The following is a 14875-nucleotide window of genomic DNA, read 5'->3' on the forward strand; positions in this document are numbered from 1 at the left end:
ATAATCTTTAAAATTTTGTTGTAAAAAAATAAGTATTTCATATAATAGGAAATCAAACAAATAAAATCTATAAACATTTAAATTTATATTAACCTATGCCGATATTTTGAAATAAAGGAATTAAATTGAAAAATTTCACTGTACCAAATCGGAAGGTTTAGTCCTTCGCAAACGTCGTACTAAGTTTGTCTCGTCGAGAATTTCTAGTATTGTTCTATTAGTATGTTCGACTAACCGTTTTCTATGCTTTCGGGCAAAAGTTTTTATTTCTTCGCGAACCGTGGGGATTCCAAGATCCCTGTGAAGATCTTCGTTTCTTATATACCACGGCGCATTTACAAATGATCTTAATAATTTATTTTCAAAAGTTTGTAATCTATTTAAATTTGTATCGCGGGTACAACCCCAGAGTTGAATACCATATGTCCAGACAGGCTTAAGTACTTGCTTGTAAACTAATAATTTGTTTTCAATACTAAGTCTAGAATGTTGTCCGAGCAACCAGTACATTTCTCTTAATTTCCTATTTAACTGGTCACATTTATTTTTGACATGCGGTTTCCATTTTAATTTCGCGTCGGGAGTCATCCCGAGATATTTTCCCTCATTTGCAAACGGGACCTGAGAAGTATTAATAAAAACTGGTAGTCTATTTATTTTCTTATACGTAAAAAGTCCACGTGGACTGACTTAAATTCGTTAAGCGCTATTCGCCATGTTTGTGTCCATTCATTGACATTATTAAGAGCATTTTGCAATTTACTTGTCGATTACACATCTAAAAAGAAGACACATCTAAAAGGAGTTCTCAAGATATTCCCGAAACAATAATCGATTTTTTGCTACTTTGTAAGTTTTGCTAGCTAACATTGGTTTTGTTTCAGAGGAACAAAATAATACTTAAGTGCCTGGCTACACAGTGATTTTTCAATCGATTGAAAAATCACATGCGGTGGCTACACACTGTTGTGCCCAATCACGTTCCACTCTTACATTTTCTAGGAACAAACGTCAAAAACAGGAACAATTTAGCAATGGAACTGTACTACCCTCAGAAAATTCAATTCCCTTCGTGAGCATCTTCCCCCTTCACTCCTCATCCTTCTTGCCTACAAACTCACTGCTTAGGCGATTGAAAAATCACCGTGTAGCCAGGCACTAAGGTTTTGGATGTGTTGAACTTCAACCCAAAATCAGAATTTTTCTATCAGCTCAAGTTTTCGAGATACTTCTGTTATAAAATATCTTTTTAAACGTTTCCCTAGTGTTTTTTTTTAAGAAAAAAAAAAACAATATTTTTCTAAGTGCCTGGCTACACAGTGATTTTTCAATCGATTGAAAAATCACATGCGGTGGCTACACACTGTTGTGCCCAATCACGTTCCACTTTTACATTTTCTAGGAACAAACGTCAAAAAGAGGAAAAATTTTGCAATGGAACTGTACTACCCTCAGAAAATTCAGTTCCCTTCGTGAGCATCTTCCCCCTTCATTCCTCATCCCTCTTGCCTACAAATTCACTGCTTAGGCGATTGAAAAATCACCGTGTAGCCAGGCACTAAGGGCCAGTTGCACAAATATTTAATCCGTGGTTCAGTAACTTTCATCTTCTGAAATGGGTGCTAAGGTTCCGGTTTAGCAGTGGTGGAAGGTCCACATATGTAAAAATAGCCACATCCGCCGAAATCGGTGGTTTAAACTCCTGATCCGAAGCTGAACCACCTCTGTACAACTGGCCCTAAATGTTTTGGATTATTGTTGAGCTTGAGTCCGAAATCAGAATTTTAGAAATTAGTTCGTGCTTTCGAGGTATTACCGTTATAAAATCTCAATAATCGATATTTTTCTACATTTTAGTAGGTACCTGTATCACCCAATCTAGACATGCAAGAAAAAGCTGAGGGCAGATTTGAAATCAGCGATGCTAAATTAGTAAAACAGCTATGAAATTTCATAAAACATAAAAAATGTGCAATTTTATTGACAAGTGTTTTTATATGGATCATTGGGTCATTATAAAATGCAGCTATTATTTCTATAGACCAGTGCCAATAATTTTTGAAAATAAAAAAATTATTAGCAGCATATGGGTGGTGGGAAAATTTAGTATAAATGGTATATGAAAGGGGAAAAATAAATTGCCCACAAAAAAATTGGGGGAAAGGGGGTGGGTGGGCGAAAAAGTGGGGTGGGTGTCAAAAATCATGGTTTTTTACGATTTCTGTCAAAACTAGACGTCCTATCGAAAAAAGTCAAATGCAAAAGTTGTAGGTAGTATAAATGTCTACAACTTTTACTCAAACAATTTTTTTCTATAAGCCTGGTACGCTGCTCGCGCTAAATTTTAGCCAAGATAAAATTCCCATACAAGTTATCGATAATTTGTATGGGATCCATTTAAGCTGAGATAAAATTTTTCGATAATTTGTATGGGAGCTAAAATTTAGCGAGAGCAGCGTACCAGGCTATAACCTCAAAAATATTGGAAAAAATGCAAAAATACAATTTTTTGATTTTTTATTTTTATCTTTTACAAAAATGGTTGAATTTTAACAAAACTTGGTTAAAAACTACTTTGTTGTGTTTTCTATCTATCAAAAATGTTTTTTGAGCAAAAAATGAATTTTTGGATTTTTGACGAATTTAATTTGAAAAAATAGCCTATTTTTCAATCAAAAAAGTTACCGAAAAAATTTTTGATTTTTGAAAAGTTTGGAATGAAATTATTTAGATTAAAACCTATTATTTAAGATTGTTTGGAGAAACTGTACTTTTGTTTTAGAAAATATCGAGAAAAATTGAAAAAAACAAAAAAAAAACGATTTTTAAGATCGATTTTTCCGTAAATGACAGTAATATTGGCGAGAAATAATTTTCCATAGAAACTAAATTATACTTTTCTAATGGCCTTTGACTTTCTTAATTTGAATCTAGCATTAGAATAGCTCTTATGTGAAAAGTTTTTGAGATATTGAATTTTGAATGTCCAAAACACTATTTTTGTGATGTTTTGCATGGTAATATCTCAAAAACGTGATGTGATAGAATTTTTCTGACTTCGGATTCGAGCTCAGTGCACAAAAAACCATTAGATAAATATACTTTGATTTCTATAAAAAAAACTTTTTGACTAGTGAATTCGAGCAGGGCAGAAAAAATCGAATGCCTTGTTCGAATTCACTAGTCAAAAAGTTTTTTTTTTTATAGAAATCAAAGTATATTTTTCTAATAGTTTTTAGGGCCAGTTTTTATCGATTTTTCGATTATCGATAACTTGTATGTGAATTTTATCTCGGCTAAAATTTAGCGCGATCTGCGTACCAGGCTTAACACTGTATTTGATTCTTAGTGCCATCCCACACCAACAACCAATTATAACGACAAAAAAACGCTGAAAAAAGAAAGTATACACACATTTCTTAGGGTCAATTTTTCAATAGTCAGATAAACCTCAGAAAGAGCTTATTCCTAATGCCTGGTACGCAGTTCGAGCTAAATTTTATCCGAGATAAAATTCCCATACAAGTTATCGATAATTTGTATGGGACTCATTTTAGCTCAGCTAAAATTTTTCGATAATTTGTATGGGAGCTAAAATTTAGCGCGAGCAGCGTACCAGGCTTAAGGCTCTAAGTCTATAAGCCTGGTACGCTGCTCGCGCTAAATTTTAGCCAAGATAAAATTCCCATACGAGTTATCGATAATTTGTATGGGACTCATTTTAGCTCGGCTAAAATTTTTCGATAATTTGTATGGGAGCTTAAATTTAGCGCAAACAGCGTACCAGGCTATAAGGTCAGTTCAGATTTCAATTTTTTTCTATAGAATTTGACATTCGAAATGAGATAATTTGCGTAATTACCTCTTTTAGGTTCTAATGAAAACAGGCTATAATAATTCTTATCACACCTTTCGACTCCAAAATCTAAAACAAAAAATGCATATTCTTCTGGCCATAATTAATTTGAAATCCAGGTGGCGCCACTACTCATTTCTCTCAAAATTTCAACCCAACGGCAACGCTACCACAAACAAAACTATATAGTTATAGCGTCTCCTAGTTTTCAAAAATTTAACCACAAAAGTGTCAAAATAACAGCCAAACATCTAGCCGCCGCCATTTTGCATTTGTTTTTGTTGTATGTTGTTATAAAAAAAAAATATAATTAACCATAATTTTTATTTTGACATATGTGTATAAAAATTAATTTGAGATAAAAGCAAAGCTAATTTATTAATAAATTTATAAAAACCAATTAAATCTAAATGTGATAAATTATAAAAAAAAAACCTTTAATTTCATACAAAATGTGTATATTCCATAAATAAAATTTGATATACACAATTCACTTTGTTAAATGTGCATCCCAAACATCGGTATTATTTTCTAAAAATAAAACTAAAGAAAAAAAAATGGAAGACATAGAATACTTGGAAGAGTATGAAGATTTTATTTTACCAAAAACACTTAATTATTCCCAAGAATATCCTCCTCCTCCTCCAACAACACCGCCAAATGCATTGGATACAGAATTATTAATTGATAAATGCAACACATTACAAACTGTCTCAAATGATGATAATGAGACAAATGCACTTATTACAACTTCCACTACAAATAAATCAAATTTTATTAAAATATTAAATACAGAAGTGTTGTCTACACCTGCCCAAATACAAACCTTCAATAATGAACCGGCAATAACGACTCCATTAACAAATGAGACACTACAACAATCTCATTTTTCCTATGACAGAGCAAATGCATCATTTCTTAATCGCATTACACAAAACTCCATTTTACAAAGGCTAGATAAATATAAAAGCATTGCAACAGTCAAGCCGACTGTCCAAAAAGCAACAGTCTTTAATTTATCTTCAATAATTCCTCCACCAGATTCTGCCTCTGCCACAAAAGTAAGAATTCTATCAAATCACGAATTAAGTGGTGCAAATCGTTGTGCTGTTGGCATCGAAGATGATTCATTTCTTGATTATGCTTTAGACAAACATGTTACAGATGATTTTACTTTAGATTTTAATCTAGACACGGCGGATATATCTGATATTTGTTCAGATTCATTGAATCTTTCAGATGATTATAATGAAGGGGTATTTTCTTTAGATCTTTTGGGGGGAGTTGGAGGCGATGGCAAACAAAATAAAGAATTGAAAAGAAAAGTAACTCGCGATGAGAGTTTAGAACCGGATTTGAAAAAATCAAAAAATGGTTCAATATTGTTTTCAACAAAATCTTTATCAAAAAATTCAGATAAAAAGAGAAATTTGAATTTGTTGGAAAAGAAAAAGGCCAACTCAAATGCAAGTAAGAAATCAAAGTTGGTTGTTAAGAAGAATGGAAAGAAATTTGTCTTTCCAGATAGATCGAAATTTTCACTTAAACATTTGAATAATACAAATAATATTGAAGATGAAATTCCACAAACTATTATAAGGGCAATTCCTGCTCCTGTTCCTCCTCCTGCTATAGTTCCATTGGTTAACAATGGAGATGGAGCAAAGAAGGAAGAAAACACTGGGTTGAAAGCGTTGCCAGTTGCTGTGGCGACTCTTAGTAAAAGCAACCATGTGGAAGAAGTTAGGAAGGAATTACAGCTTTCTTCTATGGCGATTACCCCAATCAGTAAAATCAGTACTCTTAGTAAAACTAATAATGTTGAGGAATTTAGGAAGGAATTACAGCTTCCTTCGATGCCGATTGGCCCAATTAATAAGATCAACAATGTTGAGGAACCAAGAAAAGAAATGGTTCAACAGAAAAGTACTCCCAAAATGCAACTAACTTCTTTAATAGGACCACTGAGTAAAAGTAAAAATGTTGATGAACCAAGGAAGGAACAGCCAAGTGCTCCTAAAATACTATCACCAACTTTAGGTGCTCTTAGTAAAATCAACAGTTTGTTTGGTTCACCACAGAAAGAAGTAGTCAATAATAATGACACCTCTTCAAATAAAATGCCTTTAGAAAATATTCACAATTCTTCTTCTGGGACGACCAACAATCTATCATCAAATACTGATAAAAAAACAGAAGAGAAAGAAAAAGATATTGTAATATTTTCAAGTCCGAAAATAATGAAGAGAATCTCTCAGCCAATTGATACAGAAGCACAAATCAATCAACATAATGTAACAACTACACCAATTAAAAGTGCTGGATTTAAATTTTCACATTTTACATTGAAATCTATTAAGCCACCAAGTAAACTTAAATTAAAAGAAACTACAATTACAAAAGAGTCAATATTAATGGAACATTCGGGAAGGGAAGATGAAAATCAAAAAACTTTAATGGAGGAGGCTGTAAAAGAAGATGAAAATATGAAATCTATACCAACATCGGATTGTGGTAAAAAAGATGAAAAGAAAATTGAAGAAAATGTAACGACAAATGGAAAGAAGCAACAAATATGGGAGAGTTTAGTTGAACCAAAAGAATTTAGTATTCGATTGAGTAAAAATGCGGTTGGAAAGATTATGGAATCGATGAAGAAAACCGAAAAAGAAACAACAACAAAGTTGGTTCAAACCAATATTGAGGAAAAGAAAGATGATGAGCCAACAGTACCAGCAAATGATGTTCGCGAGTCGTCTTTAGTATGTGCGGTGACGACAACTACAGAAGAAAAAGTAAGTAGTAAATGTTTTTTTTCTTTATTTTTTAACTATATCTTCACATTTTCACTTTATTTTTTGGCTCTGTTATCACCTTAAATTTGAGAGGATCATAATTTAGGTTAAAATGGCTGTCGGACGAAAATCTGATTCACTTAGAACTCACGGTACCATTATGATAAAAGACTAGCTAGTTAAGAACCTACTAGTCGAAAAACTCAGAACTTCTTATGAATAGGGAGACACTTTTTACTTTTTTTTTTTATTGCATCTTCATAGAAGATTCTTAGATTGAGTTTTGTTTTATTGGAGAGCGCCGGAAGAGTGCAAAGAAGATGTTTAACTGTTTCTTCTTCTTCATCACCCATGCAGCTCCTGCAGAAGTAATTAGAGAACACACCTTTTCGTTTGGCGTGTTAAGCAGTGCCCTGTTGATCACTTATGGTAGAGCTAATATACAACCGATTTAAATTCAACAAACACTCTGAACGTGAGCCATGTTAAAAAAGAAACCAATTATACACCAATTGTCTGAAAAGAGTGGCACATTGTTTTTTTTTTTAACTCTTTCCTCAATATTGAGCCTACATTATTAGTTTTTTCTGAGTCCTACATTTTTAGCTTTATTTAATAGAATGAGTGTTGTCTTTGTTGTTGTCTTTAGTTGTTGGGGGTTTGAAGTCCGGAATCTTGTATTTTATCCTGAAGAGAATAAGTTCCGTTTTAATAGCAGTTTGTAGACTACCAACTTCGTAGGGGAGGTGATAAGACCCTTCCTTGAGGGGTCCCTCTGTTGATTTCTCTATGTATTTTGAAGTTTATCAACTCTGAACTGATACTTCTGTGATTCTCATCATCTTAAGGAGGTCATCTATTTTTAGATCGATTATGATAGATAGCATTCATAATTGCTGAATTTCTGACATTATTAAATCACCCTCTATGCCTAAAAAGGCTACCAGAGTGTAATCTTCATAGAGAAACGTATATTCAATAGTACTTACCGAAGAATGGAGAGCAATCTCCACCGAGTTGCCCTTTATGTAGACATGTTGTGCCAGAGTTTTTTTTTCTGTCTTGGATAAATACCTATCATTCTTTCCAAAGTTTCAAGTTATAAGGATGATAGACTTATTGGTCTTAAAACAATTTATTTTTATATTTATCATAATAACTTCAAAGTTCTCGCAAAGATGCTATCTGTATGATGATATCTGTATGATGATATCATGTATGATCTGGCCCAAGTGAATTGTATACATCATAGCTGTTTATTGCACATATTGATCTGTCCCTAGAGATAAGACCTTTACCGAAACTGGTTCCTTAGATCTATTATTTTATTCGAGATCCGGTGTCTCGAAATAGAACATTTTGTGTGTACAATGTACATACATATGTCCGAAATGGGCTCCTTTTTCAGTGTTTCAACTCACGACTTTAAAATTAAGTTTAATTTCCAACATTACTTTCCAAAATTTTCCGGAAAATTTCGCAAATTTTTTCGGAAAATTTCGCAAATTTTTTTCGCAATTTTTCGACACTGGAACACTTATGTTTTTGTTGCTTCGTGGAGAGCTCTTAAATGTTATTAGGTGTCGCTATGCTCAACTTCATGTTATTTGGCAAGATAAGATGTTCTTCTTATGGATCTTATGGATTTTGCGGGTGGCAATGGTGAAGTGGATGTAGTGCTTGACTGCTAACCTAGAGGTGTGGGTTCGAGCCCTACCTCAGGCAGCATTCTTTTCCTTATCCCCCAGCTTGGAAGCAACCTGTGGGATTATATGAGATAATAATCATCTTATTATCAATTCACTGTACCAAAAAAAAAAATTCTTTCCTATCTTTCTAGATAAGACCTTAGGCCTTACAGGCATATAGTTAAAGTTATTATTATTAATTATTATCTGTGGTCTGAATACGTCTGAGTACCTCATATTATGTGTTCCAAGTAGTTCGGCCTAACTGGAACTGATGATCCTATAAATGAATTTTTCCGCTATCCTCATTTATTGCAAGTGCCTTATTGGGAACACTCCTTCATGGGGAAGTAATTAGAAGCTTCTACTTGTCGACTATGGAAGGCCCTTTTGCAATGCTTCATATTAGTAGTCACCGTAAGCTTGCTTAAACTGCTTGTATTTTGATCATTAAATCATCGATCATCATATTTGAAGAATTTTAAGTAAAAAACTTCAGCTAAACATCAGCAGCGTACACAAGACCAAATAAATTAACGTATTTGAAAAATGTTCTATGTTAATTTAGCAGGCTTCAATTACATTTTTGTTTTCTTTTCTCATTTAACTAATTTATGGCTTATGCTGCACTATTTCTCTTATTGTTCTTTCCAGTGGCGTAGATAGCTTTTCGCTAAGGGGGGGGATAGATCTAGTCCGCAAATTTGTTTTTAAGTTTTAATAATGCTTCTCTGTACTGTTTTTGTTCTCTTAAAATTGGATAAAGTTTTTAGGTTGTTGACGTTGAAACCAGCAGTGTAGCTTATATCTTTAATAAAATGTTAGGAAAACTTTTTTCGGGGCAGCTATCGAGCGCTTTCAATGAGTTCATAAAGGAAGTATTATTCCTTCTGATCAATTATCTTTTCTGAGTTTTTAATTCTTCACACAGAGAAAAATATGACCAGGACCACCTTAAAACTAACAGATTTTCTTATTAAACTGTTTCATGAAAAAACTTTATTAAAATCAACAATTTATAATTAAATATTATTTTCATGGAGAAAATCTTTTTAAAATTTTAGTAAAAATTTCATAATTTCGATTTTTCAACTTGGCACTAGAACAAAAATTGTGACCAATATTTCTATACTGAGTTGGTAAAGGTGGAAGATGTGCCACTAGAGAGTTAAGGTCTTTAGTTCGATCCCCGACATGATGTTATTTTTTTTTTTCTTGGCAAAACCCTACAAAAGTACATATTTCAAAAGAATAAGGAAAACCCGATTGCTTTAATAATATTTCCTTTTTGGATGAAAATCATAAGGAAATCTTATTGTGTTTGTTCTATTTTATGTGGTCTAGTTTTCTCTGTGGAAGAATAGAAGATGGTCCTTGAGCCAAATGTGTGGTAAAACTAAACAGTTTCATTAAACTCTTTAGCTGCTTTGTCTATTTCAGACGAAGAATCCTTTGACAGAACCGAAAACCCTTCTAGTATGTTTTCATGGTTTGTACATTTTTCTCCGAGGCCCATTACATAGAAATCGAGGTAAAGATTGAAAATAGTAACACGAAAATATTCTTTTCTGTTCTTTGAATCGAAGGGTTCGAATGATTCTTTTGTCGCTTCCCTATTCTCTTATGTTTAACGCCTATGTCAAGGACTTCAGCTACTTTTTCGAAACTACAAACATTTTCGAAAATGAGTCGTTTTCTGCCCGTTTAATTTTTAGTTGATCCCTTCAATCTTTGGCGAGCTCAATAGCTTAGACCAAGTCTAAACTCACCAGGGGCGTACACTCAATTGGGGCAAGCAGGGCGACGCCCCGGGGCCCCCGACCGACCTCAGGGCCCCCACTGGAGACAATGCAGAGAAGGAAACTGTTAGCATAAATTGAGCTACGAAGTAAATTGAAATGTATTTGAATCACTTCGGACACAAGGGATTATGTCATTCAGTGTAATGTATAATGGATTGGTAACCACACAAAATATATTGATCTGATAAAAAGGTTACCCCATGGGCCCCAAAAAAAATTAACTGCTTTTTTAAAAGAAAAATTATAATTTTATCTAAGGGCCCCAAAAAATATTACTTGAAAAATCTTTGCAACCACAAAAAATACATTAAGGGCCCAAAAAAAGCAAAAAACAACTTCAAGTCAGGGCCCTTCAGGGGCCCCAAATGCTTTTACTTTTTTTAAATTAAATTACATTTGTTGATGGATTACTAAATATTACTTTAGGAGCCCCAAAAAATATGACTTCGGGGATCCAAAAATATTATATGAAGGGTCCCAAAAAATAATTTCTCAGGAACCCCTTTAGTTGAGAGGCAATCAAATATTAATTTGTGGGCCCCAAAATCTATTAGATACTAAGGAGAACAAAAATTTTCATCAAATTTTCTGATGACATGACAAATATTATTTGAGGATTCTCAAAAGCTATTACTTCAGTGGTTCAAAACAATCAAATGGAAAATTAAATATCAATTTAGGGGCCTCTAAGCACTTAATTTTGAGGTCCCAAAAATAATTTTTCAGGGGCCCCAAAAGAAATAAACTATGTTTGATGATGGAAAATCAAATATGTACATGTACATATTATTTCAGAACAGACGCCCCAAGAACTATCAATTCTAAGCTAAAAAAAATTTATTTTAGGGGTCTCTAACTATTTAATTTTAGGGGCCCCTAGAACAAGTATTTACTACTTTTATGATAGAAATGTTAAGTAAGTATAGCAAAGTGCATTACGAACATATTAAAACATTAAAATAAACCTAAAAATAAATAAGCCATACACAAAAAAAAATTATGGCGTATACGTACTTTTTTTGTATCTAAGGGGCCCCCAAATATCAAAGAGGCCCCAAAATTTAGTCTTGTCCCGGGGCCCTCACGACTCAACGTACGCCACTGAAACTCACTCTTTGAAACACCGACTTATTGGCAACGAGAGTTGGTAACCATATTTATAACCTTTAAGCTAATCAAGAACTTGAAATCCATAGCGTTTTTTTAGAGTGCGTTTCTTCAACTTATTTGTTCATGACTGGTTATACTGTACAATTTATCGATTCCAATGGGGGGGGATATATCCCCCTGATCCCCCCCCTATCTACGCCACTGGTTCTTTCGATACGAATCATTTTCACTTTTCGATAATACATCTTATAATACTGAATTCTATCTACTTCTAGTCTGAGCCAAAGTTACCAACCATTCCGCCGACGACGACTACAGTCTCAACTGAAATTTCAGAAACAAATAACAAATGTAAAAAAGGAAAAAAGGAAAAAACAATTCATCCAATCAAATCCATGCCAATTATAGCTGAATCGGCAGAGAAAGAGAAAAGTATTTCGTCTCCAATAAAAAAAACTACCGAAAAGATATCTTCAACACAAAAAGACAATTCGACAAAAGATGATAAAAGTCCGCCAATTGCTCCAAATTTAGATTCAGCATTAGCAAATGAACCAACAATAAAAGCAACACCACCACCAGTATGCGAAGATTCTTCTTCAACATCTGATCTTGATAATAATAAGAAACCCGATGGAAGATTATATCCGTCGAGAAAGATTACTAGACAAACAGCCCTTAAATCTAAATTGAACACCCAACCAAAACCGGTACCCATACCAAAAGCTTCACCGTCATCTTTACAAATTAAAGATCCAATAATTCCTAAAGAGAAAATAATGAGTCCGATAAAAGAATCTACACCGACGATAACAACTCCTGAGGCAGCATTAGCAGATGCTTGCATATCAAATCAGCAACCTGCAGCTATCCCAATGGAAACTAAAACACCTACGGAAAGTGAAATAGTAGAACCAAAGAAAGAACTTGAAGATGAAACGATCGTTCTATCACCATTCAAGCCTACAACTAATTTTCTTCCAAATGATGATTCATTTTTAAATAAAATCAAATTAAATGAAAGCCCTGATGCAAGTATAAATCAATACCACTCGCAATTCGGTGGAAATGAAAGTAATAGTTCAAAAATTCAAATTTTTGAACTTCCCTCTTACATTGTAATGAAAACGAAAATTATTACTAGAAAAGATTTAGAAACAAATAAAAATTATATCCCAGCGATAGTTAAACAACAACAATTAGATAATGAATCGGATAACAATGTAGTTGTTCCCGAATCCTCTGAAACACCATCGCCAGTTATAAAAACCGAACGTTCTGAATTTAATTCTGTTTGTGCGAGAATCAATGCGCTTCTTGAAGAGAATGCAAATTATTTAAAATTTGCCTCAGGATATGAAAGACTTAGTCGAATGAATGATGTTTTGGGTGATATTTCATTGTCTGTTGAAGATGCCACATGCACATTGAAATTTTTACAATCATATTTGTCATCATATCCAAAAGACAAATCGATTAGAACAAGAGGTCAACAATTTATTCCAATTTATGATAGGCAAAAGAAAATTATTGGTTATAGGAAGAGAACGGTGCACGTGAAACCTTCATCTCGTAGTGGAAGTGTAAGAAGATCGTCATCCAAGACGCCAAGTAGTATACAACCGACTCCATCTGTGTCGTCAAACGTTTCTCTAACAACAATGAATGTTAAACGAAATGTACATATCGTTGAAAATAACACCATTACCAACATGGACATTTCCGCCACCAAAATTGAACCAGATTTAATGGATGTTGGTGACAGTGAGCTTATACTTCCAGACACATCACCTACAAAGGATATTTGTATAAAAAATGAAGAAGATCTAATGGTGTAAATAATGATAAGAGATAATAATGAAAATAAGTAAATTAAGTTGTTTATACAAATTTTAAACACAAAAATTTAGTTAGTAATGGATTAAATGTAATAATAAATCATTTGTTTTTATTTTTCATTAAGATACATAATTATGATGTTTTTTTTCTATACAATCGTTGGTCGATTTTTCTTTGTTCGTTAATCGTTGGATCGTTTTTTGTACTTAGCGATTGGGATCCTGATTTTTAGATTTTTTGCACTTAGATCGATTTCAATAATGGGAGTAAGGGGAGAAGATATACATTTCTGTTTGGAACTTAACATATTTTTTAGTTCGTACGTTAGCTTACCATTATTTGGTGGTGCTGTTAGGTCGCCATGACAGCTCTGTAGATTCTATAAACAATGTTCTGGGGTGAATCGAGAGATATTGGAAAAGACTATATGAGCTATTCGAGCTGTAAGTAGAATATACCTATTCAGAAAACTTCGAATCCCGAACCTCAAAATCCGCTTGTAATTACAAATGGTATGAAACTTTTCGTTTTCATTACGAAGGGATTCTGCTATTGTTTTGTTTTTAAAAGTATTTAAAAAAAGTATTTAAAAAGAAAAAACAATAATAACAAAATTTGATCATTAAATTAAATTGAACAAAATAAAATTATTAAATGTAGGGGAGGAAGTTTTTGGCGTAAGAAGAGAAGTGGGGAGAATTTTGCAGGGCTAACAAATTGGTAACGGTTGTTAACCTGTCCATTACAATACCATGTTGAGTCGGAGAGTGAATGGATTTTAAGTGAAATGAAAGAACTTCGGCTTCGAAGATAGATTTCGGTATGTACAATAGTTTCGCTATGGGACTATAGTTGACGATATCGGGCCATATTCATAGACGCTGTCTTAGTTTCTACTAAGATAGACTGAAGTTTATCCTATACAAATAACATTGGATAAATCTCAATCTAAGAGAGACTGGAGTCTAAAAACGACTATGAATTTGCCCCGATGGTTTTTTTTTTTTTTTTAATTGCAGTAGTAGTATACGATATTTTTCAAGATTCAAGAAAAATGTTTTCCAAAAAGGGTATTGGGGTATTTTCATATCAAAAGAAATCCCAATTCCATAAGCATCCATCAGTGCCCATGTTCTGTAACTTTTATCATAAAATTTTTGAAATCCATTTTATTTCATCAAAATAATAGAAATCTCGTTGAAAATCATAACTTTTTAATTCATAAATCCCTGAATTTGAAAGAAATTTCGATTTATTTAATGTCGTTTTCTATTGACGAATCTCAGAATGAGATTTGTGAATTTGACAGCTGAAAGGGGGGCTGAAGAGGGGAAATAGTGGACAAATCTCAGATTTCATGATCTATTTGCGTCTTGAGATTCAAAAAAATGACAAAAAAATGAATCTGAGATTCAAGAATCTGATTCTGGATTTTTATCAAGATTCACGCATACAAACACACGCACTTTCACACACACTCCTCTGTTTGACATTTGTCTGAACATTTGTTGTTGTTTTATTTTTTTTACACGCACAGATTTCGCACACAATTACAAAACTAGATTTCATATTCTATTTGCAGTGGTAAATCTGAGAATTTTACACAAAAATCTCAAAAGTCAATAGAAAACGACATAAGCAAGAAAATGGAATTTACAGACGTTATCGGCGGATTTCGAAAACGCAATTTGAATCGGAATCGGTACGCTCTATTAAAAACCTGAACGTTGAGTTCTATTTTCAAGTTTGTTCGATGAACGTTGAGTTCTATTTTGAGGTATGCTC

General features: G+C 33.3%; 1 protein-coding gene across 1 annotated transcript; it reads left to right on the forward strand.

Moving 5' to 3' along the window:
* The first annotated feature begins 4133 nt into the window (after positions 1-4133).
* Positions 4134-13222, forward strand: LOC129921438 (mediator of DNA damage checkpoint protein 1-like). Its single transcript, XM_056003262.1, has 2 exons — positions 4134-6651; positions 11527-13222. The coding sequence occupies exons 1-2, from the start codon at positions 4414-4416 to the stop codon at positions 13087-13089; spliced, it is 3801 nt and encodes a 1266-aa protein (XP_055859237.1). The 5' UTR covers positions 4134-4413; the 3' UTR covers positions 13090-13222.
* The last annotated feature ends 1653 nt before the right edge of the window (positions 13223-14875 follow it).

This window comes from Episyrphus balteatus, chromosome 1 (assembly GCF_945859705.1).
Source record: "Episyrphus balteatus chromosome 1, idEpiBalt1.1, whole genome shotgun sequence".
NCBI lineage: Eukaryota > Metazoa > Arthropoda > Insecta > Diptera > Syrphidae > Episyrphus > Episyrphus balteatus.